The sequence below is a fragment of the Ahaetulla prasina genome, chromosome 3 (assembly GCF_028640845.1).
Source record: "Ahaetulla prasina isolate Xishuangbanna chromosome 3, ASM2864084v1, whole genome shotgun sequence".
Taxonomy (NCBI): domain Eukaryota; kingdom Metazoa; phylum Chordata; class Lepidosauria; order Squamata; family Colubridae; genus Ahaetulla; species Ahaetulla prasina.
The window spans coordinates 130,183,017-130,197,883 of NC_080541.1; the positions used below are offsets into that span (position 1 = coordinate 130,183,017).

At 45.5% G+C, this 14,867-nt stretch overlaps 1 protein-coding gene across 1 annotated transcript; it reads right to left on the bottom strand.

The window, feature by feature from the left end:
* Nucleotides 1–238: 238 nt before the first annotated feature.
* LOC131195017 (uncharacterized) lies at nucleotides 239–1,417 on the bottom strand. Its single transcript, XM_058176639.1, has one exon. It carries the CDS (start codon nucleotides 1,415–1,417, stop codon nucleotides 239–241), a length of 1,179 nt encoding a protein of 392 aa, XP_058032622.1.
* Between the last annotated feature and the right edge of the window lie 13,450 nt (nucleotides 1,418–14,867).

Consider the following 14,867-nt stretch of genomic DNA (forward strand, 5'->3'; position numbering starts at 1 on the left):
AAACAAATTGATGACTAATGGTGTGGCCCCCTGCAACACAATGAAGGGGCTGTAGAAAAGGTCTTTCAACTGCCTCGCCACTCACACCTTGGATATTGATAGAAGAAGTGGACGGCTGAGTCAAGGGTAGAGTTAAAACAGATCGAGTCGCACCAGTATCGACAAGGAAAGGGATCGTCTTGCCTCCAACTGTCAAGCGGACCACAGGTTCGGGGAGGCGCTCCAAACCCGGTCGGCCTCATTGCCACTCCTCCGCCTCGGCCAAACCGAGGAGGGGAGATCTCGGGAATAGGCCACGGCGACCTCGACCCCTTTGAGGACCTCTTCGAACACCTCGCAATCCAGTAGGCGGACTCCAGGGGCGGCTACTAGGACGGGCAAAATCTTCCTTATTGGGACATTCACCTTTCCAATGGCCTTCCTGTTTACATATGCCACATTGATTAGGCCCCAAAGTCCTTCCCGTCCCTCGGCCCCGGAGACCTCTGCCATCTCTGGGTCCACTCATCATGGCAGCCGCCAACAATTCAGCCTTCTTTTGCATCCTCTGGTCCTTCTTTTGTTCTTCACGAACTTCCCGATTAACAAAAACCTTTCTAGCGACCTCCATCAATTCACTCAGTGGCTTGCCCAATGCCCCTTCGAGTTTCTGGAGTTTTTTCCTAATATCTGGGGCGCTTTGTGAAATAAAGGCCATTGCTAACATTCTGGCATTTTCTGGCAGAATTGGATCAATGGGGGTATACATACGGTAAGAATCAATCAAACGAGAGTAAAAGGCTTCAGGACTCTCATTGGGCTCCTGTATAACCAAGGAAGGTTTTGACATATTTGTAGCCGGTTTCCCTCCCGCTCTTACTGCCTGAACAAATAGTCTCTGATATTCTTGTAATTCAGCCATGTGACGGTTGTCATACGGGTCCCACTTAGGGTCGGCAGACGGGAACCTTCGCTCAACCCAGTCCATGAGATTATACGGAACTGGCACATCCGGCTTTAAAATCTGGGTGGCAGCAACTCGGATCTTTTCTCTTTCCTCAGGATTAAACAAAGTCCCCATAAGTTGTTGCAAATCCATCCAGGATGGATTGTGAGTGTCAATGATTGTTTTGACAAGATCCGCCACTTCATTGGGTTTGTCACTATAAGGACCATAGTGGAATTTCCAATTCAACAAATCCGACGTGGAAAATGGAACATGTTGGAAGAGAGGAGTAGTTGCCACCTTATTGGGATCGTCCCTATCCACTAATAACTGATCCACTTGTCTCAAAGGAGCCGTGAAGGCAGAGGGCGACGGCGGGTCAGTCCTGGACCTAGTTCGTGTAGCCACCGGAGACTCTTCTCTTTCTGGAGAAGCCACTGTCGCCTCAGTCCCCTTTTCTTCCCCTTCCTCTGATCCCTCAAGTGGAGGCATATCTGGGTCATGTGTTAGGGTCAAGTCTTGGGATCCTTTAAAGGAACTCACAGGGGAACATAACATCCGTCTCTCTGCTCCATGGCCACTAGATGTCAGGGACCGGACAGTCACGACAGATCCAGTAACTTCCTTCTGCCATAGGACAGTTGACTTGAGGGTGAAGACTTCAAACGCCTTCTTGGAAAAGTATCCAAACTATGAGGAGGCATATATGGTGGCGGATGTGGAAGTTCTTCAGGGGCGCTTGCAAGGATTGGGGGAGTTGGCAATCGTCTCTTAGTCTCTTTTTCAGGCAGATTCCGGGACATCATCAGAAGGCATTGTTGATTTTTGCATTTCAAAAGCCAAGGGGGGGGTCTCCTCAGAAGATTGTACCAGACATCAATATAAGGAGCCTGGTCTGGATGGCCCTCAGTTGGATGAAACACCAATTGGTGGACCTTAAGGGCAATATTAACATCTAAAGTGCCCTTGTCAGGCCAGCCGAGATCAAAGGTCGGCCATTCTGCCTCACAAAAACGCCTCAACTCGCGCCTACTCCACTCAATGCCATAGTCCTGAGTCATATAACCTGCCTTAAAATTCTTGAGCATACATTGTAAAGGTGTCAAGGGAACACTTTCTCCACCTCCCATGATCCACCCAGGGTCCCAGACAGAATAACAAGGGGAAAGGGATGAGAGAAAGGTAAGGGGTCCTTTTCTCTCAGAAAAACACAAGGATGTCCTGTCCACACAAACTCATCCGACCCAAGGACCCGGACGATCACGGTCTCCTGTGGGAACTGCGGATGACACGCACACACACAAACACACACACCTAAAGACAAGCCACCCACCTTTTTCTACCACTACGTATTACCCTGGAAAGAGAGGGAGATCAGGCCTCTCTGTCCGCTCTACCTTCTGAGCACGGATAAATACACCAGTAACCCCAGATACTTGCCTTTTGGGGTTCCCACCACCACGTAACTAGTTGTTAACAAGGCCTGGTCTCTGCACCTTCTCAACTGGTTCTTGGAGATGTCAGCCGCCGCTGCCGGAGTCACCCCGTCCCCAGGAAGTCCCTCGGATCAAGTGGTCCGTGCGCGCTTGGGAAGTTCCTCTTGACAAGATGAACCCCGACACCGGGGTGGACAGTCCAGAGGGTCCCAAGACCCCTCAGAGTCCTGCCGCGGTCGCCAGAAATGTAGCAGCAAAGTCCAAGTGTCCAGTCACTGCCACATGTTACCAATAGAAAGACTCGAGACCAGGAAGGTGAGAGAAACAGACTTTAATGATGCATCAGAGCCCAGTGCGTTCAACCAGCAAAATCTGGACTGCCCGGGGTACGCCCGGGCAGGTGTTCTTATAGACCTTAATTCAAAAAGCAGAAGTAACTATGGAAAATTACAGAAAATACAGTTTCATGTCAAACAATACATTGCGTGTACCAAAAAGCACCTAATATCCTAACATGGTAACGGTTGAGCAAATATCATACACCACCCACATGGCTTCCTGTTATGTTCCATTTCTTGTAAGTTTCAGCAATGTTCTGGTACAGCTGGTACCTTCAGTTCCTCTTTTATATTGAGGTTACAAAGCGGCTAATCATAAGGTATATAAAATATAAGGCAATTGAATACCAAGAGATAGGTAAAAAGTACAGGTAACCTATTAAAGGGAGAACAACTTATGGATTTAGGGATCACTCGGCCATTCCCGTCTCAGTTAGAAGGAGTAGAACTGAACATATTTATATACAAATAAATGGCAGATTAGGAAAGCTGTTCAACGTTTATCTTTGATGTTATTTGGACTTAAAAAGCCCCCTCCCAAATCCTCAAAAAAATATAAAAATCAGCAATTCCAGTAATATAATTCTCCACATTTTTAAGAAAGCAGAAAAATGGGTCAAGATGCTGCATGCCAGCCCAATGGCTGTACATACAAGCACAACGAGTGCTCACCAAGCTATTCTGCCTCAGCTTTCAAATAAATATAGTGAATAACAAGATAGGTTAAACTGTTCTATGTATTTCAAAAAAAGGATGCGGTGGCTCAGTGACCAAGATGCTGAGTTTGTTGATCAAAAGGTCGGCAGTTCAGTGGTTCAAATCCCTAGTGCTGCATAATGGGGTGAGCTCCCGTTATTTGTCCCAGCTTCTGCCAACCTAGCAGTTCAAAAGCACATAAAAAATGCAAGTAGAAAAATAGGGACCACCTTTGGTGAGAAGATAACAGCGTTCTGTGCACCTTTGGCATCAAGTCGTGCTGGCCACATGACCACGGAGACGTCTTTGGATAGCGCTGGCTCTTCGGCTTTGAAACGAAGATGAGCACCACCCCCTAGAGTCGGGAACGACTGGCACATATGTGCGAGGGGAACCTTTACCTTTTACTTTTATGTATATCAAAGAGCAGTCTGTCTGCCACATCTCCACATGACCAAATAAAATATTTTTTTATTATGATCTTTCACCAGCTTTGCAGTAAAAAAGAGAAATAATTTGAAACAAAAATTTGTTATTGGGAGAGGGGAGAATAATGGCACAACCAATGGCATATCTAATTACAGGTAGTCCTTGATTTACAACCGGTCACTTAGTGGCAAGCAAGCTCCATTACAGTCTTAACTCAAAAACTACCTGTAATGGTTTCATGCAATTGTACGACTTGGTATATAGGTAGATATTTGAACACATGGTACATGAATGTGGGGTTAACATAAAAGCAATAAACATAATTAAACTAAAGTAATTGTGGAAGGTAGTGATAATTATATATCTCTGTATCCAATGTGTTTGCATTATTCACTTACCTTGATATATACTCTTTCTAAAAAAAAATAACCATTTAAATTTAGTCTTCTCTTTCTTCCTTCTAAACAATCATCTATAGAAGATTGTCCTTGGAAAGCATGTATTTTTAACACTTTCTAAAATTTGAACAAAGAAGTAAAACATATTTTCTTTGATTGAAATTGAAAAGAGAAAAAAACCCAGCAATCAGGAATTTTGACTGCAAAGTTCAGGAGTTTAGGGACTCTACTTTGAATTTGCTCCAAAATACAAACATAACCAATCATATTTACTGCTTCCTTATAACTCCTAAGATATAAATTTGAATTGTCAGTGTGAGTTGGGTATCATAGTGAGCCATTGAATGCCATTACTCTTTTCTGTATTCTAATTTATTAGGCAAACCATAAATCAGACTCTCAGTTGTTGCAGCAAGTGCTGCATGTTAATTTGTTCATTATATATCATTTGGTGTTAAAGAAGAATGATTTGTTTGTTGTCTGGAAAACATGCAGCTGCCATTTTGTCCAATAGAAAGCTGCTTGAAAAATGATTAAGATTCTTTACTGTAATCAGTTCAACTGAAAAAGATAATGAGAAGCTATGACCATCAACTGCATGTTTTTCCCCCCTCTCCTTAAGTAGCATAGACTTTCTATACATTCTTAACCCATTCCTGGATAAAACAAGTAGTAAGGCACATACTACAATTTCCATGCCACACACCTTTTGCCAATCTTGGGATAGAAGGGATGAGACTAGTAGCAGTTACAACTGAGATTTAGTATACAAGAATAGCACTAGCCATAGCATTTGTATACTGCTCCATAGTGCTTTTCAGCACTCTCTGAACAGTCTACAATGTCAGCATATTGCCCCCAACAATCTGGGTTCTCATTTTACCAACCTTGGAAGGATGGAAGGCTGAGTCAACCTTGAGTTGGTGAGGATCAAACTCTTGGCTGTGGCAGAATTAGCCTGCAATACTGCATTCCAACCACTGAGCCAACATGGCTCCTATAGAATAGAATTCTTCTCATAATAATTGCTAATATTAGCAGAATCCGGAGATGGAAGGTGTTCAGGTTTCGCCCATGACTGACAGCGTTCCAGCTTTCAATATCCAGCTGTAAGATAGCACCATATCAAAGCCCCCAAATACAGGGAAAATTGCATGTATTGGTGAGGTTCTGTGATGAAAAAGAGTCAAAATATTTTTTTATATATTTTTTACACATAGAAACGAGGGGCAAGTTTTTGTTTTTTTGAGGTTTTTTTTTGCTAACTGTAAATGAGCATGGATTACTACCATCTTCTTTTGTTCATCTATTGGCTAAAAGGGTACGTTATGATTGGATGGATGCTCACAAAGTTGTCATATGAGCTGTGGTGAGGCAGCGGTTAGAATGCAGTACTGCAGGGTAATTCTGCTGACTCTCTGGGGTTCGATCCTCTCCAGCTCAAGGTTGACTCGACCTTCTATCCTTCTGAAGTGGGTAAAATGAGGACCCAGATTGTTGGGGGCAATATGCTGACTCTGTAAAATGCTTAGAGTGGGCTGTAAAGCACTGTGAAGCATGTATATAAGCCTAAGTGCTATTGCTATTACAATTAAATTCTGGTGATCATGTATCATTTGAACAATCCCCTCAAGCTTGGGTGATAATGTCAATCCAATCAGGTAGAGCAGACTAGGAATCAGACTAAGACTACTTTTATTGAGAATGGCTATAATAACTAAATCTTTCAAATCTAATTCAGCTGTATCTTCTTTTCTTGTTATAACTACATGAGTTAGGGAAGGGTCTATCAGAGCTGTTTCTAAATAACTTTAGTTTGTTATTTCCTTTGTTACTTTGGTAATGGATTTGGCCTACTGATGCCAAGGTCATTTTTCTTTCACGTATAGATAGGAAGGCTAGTGCACAGGAAAACTCTATAGTATTTTGTCATTTATTCATTGCTATCAAGATAAATGATATGTCCTTAATTTATTTATTTATTTATTTATTATTTAAATTTGTATACCGCCCTTCTCCCGAAGGACTCAGGGCGGTTCACAGCCAAGTAAAAAATGCACAATACATACAATTAAAATACTAGTAAAAAACTTATTTAAATTGGCCACAATTAAAATTTGGAGATAAAACCCATTAAAAACCCATAACTTAAAAAACTAACCCAGTCCAGCGCAGATAAATAAGTAAGTTTTGAGCTCGCGGCGAAAGGTTCGGAGGTCCGGAAGTTGACGAAGTCCTGGAGGGAGTTCGTTCCAGAGGCGGAGCCCCACAGAAGGCCCTTCCCTGGGTGTCGCCAGGCGACACTGTCGCGCCGACGGCACCCTGAGAGTCCCTCTCTGTGAGAGCGCACGGGTCGGTGAGAGGTATTCGGTAGCAGCAGGCGGTCCCGTAAGTAACCCGGCCCTATGCCATGGGCGCTTTAAAGGCGTTCACCAACACCTTGAAGCGCACCGGAAGGCCACAGGTAGCCAGTGCAGCCTCGCAGGATAGGTGTCACTCGGGAGCCACGAGGGCTCCCTCTATCACCAGCGCAGCTGCATTCTGGACCAACTGCAGCCTCCGGATGCCCTTCAAGGGGAGCCCCATGTAGAGAGCATTGCAGTAGTCCAGACGAGATGTCACAAGGGCGTGAGTGACTGTGCACAAGGCATCCCGGTCTAGAAAGGGGCGCAACTGGCGCACTAGGCGAACCTGGTGGAAAGCTCTCCTGGAGACGGCCGTCAAATGATCTTCAAAAGACAGCCGTGCATCCAGGAGAACGCCCAAATTGCGCACCCTCTCCATCGGGGCCAATGACTCGCTCCCGACAGTCAGCCGCGGACTCAGCTGACTGTACCGGGATGCTGGCATCCACAGCCACTCCGTCTTGGAGGATTGAGCTTGAGCCTGTTTCTCCCCATCCAGACCCGTCGGCTTCCAAACACCGGGACAGCACTTGATAGCTTCATTGGGGTGGCCGGTGTGGAAAAGTACAGCTGGGTGTCATCAGCGTACAGCTGGTACCTCACACGAAGCCACTGATGATCTCACCCAGCGGCTTCATATAGATGTTGAACAGAAGGCGAGAGAATCGACCCTGCGGCACCCACAAGTGAGGGGCCGCGGGGTCGACCTCTGCCCCCCCGTCAACACCGTCTGCGACCGGTCGGAGAGATAGGAGGAGAACCACCGATGAACGGTGCCTCCACTCCCAATCCTCCAACTGGCGCAGCAGGATACCATGGTCGATGGTATCAAAAGCCGCTGAGAGGTCTAATAGGACCAGGGCAGAGGAATAACCCCTATCCCTGGCCCTCCAGAGATCATCCACCAACGCGACCAAAGCCGTCTCAGTGCTGTAACCGGTCGGAAGCCGGACTGGAGCAGGTCCAGATAGACAGTTTCCTCCAGGTGCAGGGGAAACTGATATGCCACCATACTCTCTACAACCTTCGCCGGCGGGTTGGAGACCGGACGATAATTACCTAAAACAGCGGGTCAGGAAGGCTTCTTGAGGAGGGCCTCACCACCGCCTCTTTCAAGGCGGCGGAAGACTCCTCCAACAAGGAAGCACTCGTAATCCCCTGGAGCCAGCCTCGTGTCACCTCCTGGTGGCCAGCACCAGCCAGGAGGGGCACGGGTCCAGTAAACACGTGGTGGCATTCAATCTACCCAGCAACCTGTCCATGTCCTCGGAGTCACAGGGTCAAACTCATCCCAAACAACATCACCAAGACCGCCCTCAGATACCCGTCTGAATCGCCACAATTTTGGTCCAGACCGTCCCTAAGCTGAGCGATTTTATCGTATAGATAACCGTTAAACTCCTCAGCACGTCCCGCAGCGGGTCATCCCGCTCCCCTGGTGAAGGAGGGAGCGGGTCACCAAACAGGGCAGCTGGGCGGTTATCTGCCGGCGCAATGAGGGAGGCGTAGCGCCTCGCTTCCCTCAGTGCCACTAGGTAGGTCCTAGTATAGGATCTAACTAGTGTCCGATCAACCTCTGAGCGGCTGGACCTCCAGGAACTCTCTAGGCGTCTTCTCCGGCGTTTCATCCCCTCAGCTCCTCGGAGAACCAAGGGCGGTTGGGATCTGCGCCGGGTCAGAGGCCGCAAAGGCACGACACGGTCTAAAGCCCCAGCCGCAGCCCGTTCCCAGGCTGCAGCTAGTTCCTCTGCCGTGCCGTGAGCCAGACCCTCAGGAAGTGGCCCAAGCTCCGTCCGAAACCTCTCTGGGTCCATCAGGCGCCTGGGTCGGTACCACCGTAATGGTTCCGTCTCCCTGCGGTGTTGGGTAGCGGTCAGAAAGTCCAGGCGAAGGAGAGAGTGATCTGACCATGACAAAGGTTCAATGACTATTTCCTTTAAGTCCAGATCTCTCAACCACTGACCAGAGACAAAATCAGGTCAGTGTGCCTCCCCGATGTGAGTGGGGCCATCCACTACTTGAGTCAGGTCCAAGGCCGTCATGGAGGCCAAGAACTCCCGAGCTACCGTCGATGACGAGCCGGCAGATGGCAGTTAAAGTCCCCATGACTAAAAGTCTGGGGTCTCCACTACCACCCGGCAAGCACCTCCAGGAGCTCGGGCAGGGCAGCTGTCATGCAGCAAGGAGCCAGGTACGCCACCAGCAAGCCCATCTGACATCTATGACCCCACCTCACAAGAGGATTCACACCCGGCAATCTGAGGTACAGTGGTCTCCTCGGCTCTAGACTCTCTTTAATAGCAACCGCCACCCTCCACCCCTACCCTGGGCCTCGGCTGATGGAATGCACGGAAACCCGGTGGGCACATCTCGACCAGGGCACACCTTCAGTGCCCAACCAGGTCTCCGTGCGCCTATAATATCCGCGGCACCCCCCTGAATCAGATCATGTATTAGGGGGGCCTTATTGGCCATGGACCGTGCGTTGCATAACATCAGACGAAGGCCCAGGCTCTGAGGGTCTTGACCATCCGGGGAACGGGAGAAGTCAGGGGGATCGGGGCACGCGATCGCCTGCAGACATCGAACGCGTGACCCCCTATGTCGATACGATCCCCCCCTTCCGCCATATCTGCCCCTTACCACTTACCTTAATAGCAGGCTTTACATCACTGCAGGTTAATATTGAAACAACTTATTAATCACTAATGTGAAAATGGTGCACAATTATATTCAGATGAACATACCATGTTTCCCTGAATATAAGACCTCCCTGAATAATAATTCCTCCCCCAAAAATAAACCATCCCATGAAAATAAGCCAGCCCTGAATATATCACATGCGCAGCTGGTCCCCACCATTTTCTCTGGTTAAGGTTAGGGAGACAGAGCTGGAAATCAGGTAAGATGGCAAGAGGATGCCCATCTTGCTCCACGTGCCCCAAAATAATAAGACCTCCTTGAAAATAAGGCCAAGTGCTTATTTCAGGGTTCAAAAAATATAAGACAGGTCTTATTTTTGGGAAAACATGGTAGTTATACTATAAGAACCTTATGTAGTGGGAGGCTTTAGCCTGAAAAGTCCTGTAACTACTGAAAAGCCTTTATTTAGACTTCGTTCCAATCTTTAGACTTAGACATAGAGATAAACTAACATAACATAACATAACAACAGAGTTGGAAGGGACCTTGGAGGCCTTCTAGTCCAACCCCCTGCCCAGGCAGGAAACCCTACACCATCTCAGTCAGATGGTTATCCAACATTTTCTTAAAAATTTCCAGTGTTGGAGCATTCACAACTTCTGAAGGCAAGTCGTTCCACTTATTAATTGTTCTAACTGTCAGGAAATTTCTCCTTAGTTCTAAGTTGCTTCTTTCTTTGATCAGTTTCCACCCATTGCTTCTTGTTCTACCCTCAGGTGCTTTGGAGAACAGCCCGACTCCCTCTTCTTTGTGGCAACCCCTGAGATATTGGAACACAGCTATCATGTCTCCCCTAGTCCTTCTTTTTATTAAACTAGACATACCTAGTTCCTGCAACCGTTCTTCATATGCTTTAGCCTCCAGTCCCCTAATCATCTTTGTTGCTCTTCTCTGCACTCTTTCTAGAGTCTCAACATCTTTTTTACGTCGTGGCGACCAAAACTGGATGCAATATTCCAAGTGTGGCCTTACCAAGGCATTATAAAGTGGTACTAACACTTCACGTGATCTTGATTCTATCCCTCTGTTTATGCAGCCCAGAACTGTGTTGGCTTTTTTAGTAGCTGCTGCACACTGCTGGCTCATATCTAAATGGTTATCCACTAGGACTCCAAGATCTTACTTTTTTCACTGTTGAATTTTGTTAGATAGCGCCCAATGTTCAAGTCTGTCAAGATCTTTCTGTAACTTGAGCCTATCTTCTGGAGTGTTGGCTATTCCTGCCAGCTTGGTGTCATCTGCAAATTTGATGAGTTCCCCATCTATCCCCTCGTCCAAGTCATTGATGAAGATGTTGAAGAGTACTGGGCCTAAAACAGAGCCTTGGGGTACTCCACTGCATACTTCCCTCCATGTGGATGTAGTTCCATTGAGGACTACACGTTGAGTGCGGTTGGTCAGCCAGTTACGAATCCATCTGGTGGTGGTGCTGTCTAACCCACATTTTTCTACTTTATCTAGTAGTAGGTTATGGTCTACTTTATCAAATGCTTTACTGAAGTCCAAGTAAATTATATCGACAGCATTCCTCTGGTCTACTAATTTTGTCATTTTGTCAAAGAATGCGATAAGATTAGTCTGGCATGATCTGTTTTTGACAAACCCATGTTGGCTTTTGGTTATTACTTTGTTTGCTTCTAGGTGTTCGGTGATTCGTTGCTTGATTATCTTTTCCAGAATCTTCCCCGGTATTGAGGTCAGGCTGATAGGTCTGTAGTTTCCTGGATCTGTTTTTTTTCCTTTTTTGAAGATGGGAACTACATCAGCTCTTTTCCAGTCCTCTGCCAGCTCCCTGTGCTCCAGGATCTTTGAAAGATATAGTTCAGAAAGCACGTCTGCCAGTTCCTTCAGAACCTTGGGATGTAATCCATCTGGTCCTGGTGATTTGAACTCGTCTAGGGTAGACAGGTGTTCACTTACCATTTTCTTCCCTATTTTAACTTGTGTTCTTAATCTGTTTTCTGTGGTGCTGTTTTTGATAGGTTAGATTGTTTTTTCCTTCTGTGTAAAGACAGATGCAAAATATGAGTTAAGTAGATCTGCTTTCTCCCTGTTGCTTGTCATCTTCTTGCCACTTTCTCCCAGCAATGGGCCAATTGTTTCATTGACTTTTTTCTTGTTTTTAACATGTTGGAAGAAGTTTTTTTTGTTATTTTTTACTTTTGTCACTAGCCTTTGTTCATTGTGAGCCTTAGCTTTCCTCACTTCATCTTTACTGATATTCTGCCTTAGTTATTTGCCCCTCTTTCCACTTTTTATATTTGTCCTTTTTGTCTTTCAATTTGTCAGATAGTTCTTTATGCATCCATGCTGGTTTCTTTTGAGATCTATTATTTTTCTTCTTCATTGGTATTGTGTTAGACTGTGCTTTTATAATCTCACTTTTCAAAATTTCCCAAGCTTCTTGAGTCGTTTTCCCCCTGAGGATTCTCATCCATTGAATCCTTCTCAAGCTCTCTCTAAGTTTATTGAAATTAGCTCTCTTAAAGTCCAAGACTCTAGTTTGACTTTGTTCTACTACTTGTATTTGCTTAATGTCGAATTCCAATATTGCGTGGTCACTTGCCCCCAAGGTTCCTGTAGCTTCAATACCTTCTATCATTTCATCTCTGTTAGTGAGAATTAAGTCCAATATGGCTGATCCCCTTGTCGCCTTCTCTATTTTTTGGGAAACAAAGTTGTCTGCTAGGTTTGTTAGGAACCTGTTGGATCTTCCACTTGGTGCAGAGTTTGTTTCCCAGTTGATGTCAGGGTAGTTAAAATCCCCCATTACTACTGTGATGTGCTTCCTACATACCTTAGTTAGCTGACTAGCAAAAAGTTCATCTACTTCCTCTGTTTGGTTGGGTGGCCTATAGTATAGACCTATGACAATATTGTTTTTCACCCCTTTTATATTGACCCAAATACATTCAAGATGATTTTCATCATTGTTGTGCTCTATTTCTGTAGAGATGTAGTTATTTCTTATATATAGTGCAACTCCACCTCCTCCAACTCCACTACATTCATACGCCATTCAAAAGAGACAGTAAAAAAGGCTAAGAGAAAAACAAAAAGATCAGAACACAATCTCAGCAGTCAATAACCAGATAAGCAGGGATTAACACCAGATTCACAATCAAACAGAAAACAATATTCTAATCAAGGAACTGCTAAGGACAAAACCACACCCTCACCAACACTGGCAGGGCAAGCTACTGTGTATAAGCAGGGACCAAACTGCATGCTCACCAAGACTGATGAAGTTACTTAGATGAGTAATAAAATGTCTGCAAGCAAACTACCAAGCTCAGAGAGTGCCAAAGACTCCACTGTTTAATTATTAACTTAGTAAGTTATTTACTCATCTACTTATTTACCTAAAAAAAATACAAACAATATTTCAGAGCCAATAAAGAGAGCTTCTGAACTTGGTAGAAATTTAGAAACATCCATAAGCATAGATACTTTATAAGAAATATATTTCCATAATGAATTTGTTATTACTTAGGAGTCTTGTCCTTTATAGCAAATAAATTATTTACCACTTAGCTTTAGCCTAAGTTATTTGTGGCTAAGAATGCAATATTTGGCAAAAGAGTAAACTTAATTAAATTCACTAGGGAACTGGGCTATGTGTTCCAGAGAGCAATCAATGGACCAAATTAATTTATCAATTTTGTGATTCTTTTTCACCTCTTTTTTTTTTAAAGAAAAATAACAGCTTTCAATTTTCCTTTGTTTTTTTACCTTAATAACTATCACAGCTTAAGACAAATGGCTCAGTGGATGATATATATATCTTTTTATATTTTGAAAAGCAAATGGGGACAAGATATTTTAAATTCAATGATCAAGCCAAATGGTTGTCATATCCCTTCATATTCTGTTAAAATTAGGATTAAAACAAATGTGATTTGCACATCATATCTAATTTGGGTCTGAGGAACTTAGCTTTCTATAGCTATGTAGTATATGCACCAGTTACATTACATTACAGTATTTTACATTTTTCTGCACTGAAAAGTATAGGTGGGGGGGGGGTTAGCTAGATCTGTTAGCTACAAATGGAATTTCCTGGGTCCAAATCAGTCATATCTTAAGAAACAAAAAGCCTTTAGATCCCATTTAAACAAAGTTGACAGGCTGTGGGAAGTCACATTTTGGAGGAACTGTGTACTTATATTTGGATTAGTGTCTTGGGAATGGGAGAGATGAAGAGGGGAGGTAGATAAGAAGAGAAATAAGATGATAGGGGAGGGCACTGCAGTTGGGAAAAGCTTGGGGAAGTATAATTGAAAGAGGTATAATTGAAAGTATAATTGAAAGAGGCGGTGGTGAGGCCCCTCCTCAAGAAGCCTTCCCTTGACCCAGCTAGTTTAGCAAATTATCGTCCTGTCTCCAACCTTCGCTTTGTGGCAAAGGTTGTCGAGAGTGTGGTTGCACGACAGTTGCCCCAGTACCTGGATGAAACTGTCTATCTTGATCCATTCCAGTCCGGTTTCTGGCCTGGTCACAGCACGGAAACAGCCTTGGTCGTGCTAGTTAATGATCTCTTGAGGGCTCGGGACAGAGGTTGTTCCTCTGTCTTGGTCCTATTAGATCTCGCAGCGGCTTTTGATACCATCGATCATGGTATCCTGCTGCGCCGACTCGAGGGACTTGGAGTGAGGGGCACTGTTCATCGGTGGTTCTCCTCCTACCTCTCCGACCGGTCGCAGACGGTGTTGACGGGGGGACAGAGATCGACCCCAAGGCGCCTCTTATGTGGGGTGCCGCAAGGGTCGGTTCTCTCGCCTCTTCTGTTCAACATCTATATGAAGCCGCTGGGTGAGATCATCCGTGGTTTTGGGGTGAGTTGTCATCTATACGCTGATGATACCCAGCTCTATATTTCCACCCCTAACCACCCCAACGAGGCTGTTGAAGTGATGTCCCAGTGCCTGGGGGCCGTACAGGTTTGGATGGGGAGGAACAGACTCAGACTAAATCCCACCAAGACCGAGTGGCTGTGGATGCCGGCGGCCCGGTACAGTCAGCTAATTCCATCACTGACCATTGGGGGCAAACTATTGGCCCCCACAGAAAGGGCTCATAATATGGGCGTCCTCCTGGATGCACGGCTGTCTTTAGAAGATCATATGATAGCTGTCACCAGGGGAGCTTTTCATCAGGTTCGCCTGATACGCCAGTTACGCCCCTTTCTGGATCGGGCTTCCTTATGCACGGTCGCTCATGCCCTTGTTACATCCTGCCTGGACTACTGTAATGCTCTCTACATGGGGCTCCCCTTGAAGGGTACCCGGAGACTCCAACTGGTCCAGAATGCGGCTGCGCGGGTGATAGAAGGAGCACCTTGTGGCTCCCGTGTAACACCCCTCCTGCGTAATCTGCACTGGCTCCCGGTGGTCTTCCGGGTTCACTTCAAGGTACTTGTTATCACCTTTAAAACACTCCATGGCCTAGGGCTGGGATATTTACGGGACCGCCTACTGCCACCATTAACCTCTCACCGACCAGTGTGCTCTCACAGAGAGGGCCTCCTCCGGATACTG

What these genes read in the sequence shown, in the direction of transcription:
- LOC131195017 (XM_058176639.1), bottom strand. Translation starts at nt 1,417, where the DNA reads ATGCCTCCACTTGAGGGATCAGAGGAAGGGGAAGAAAAGGGGACTGAG.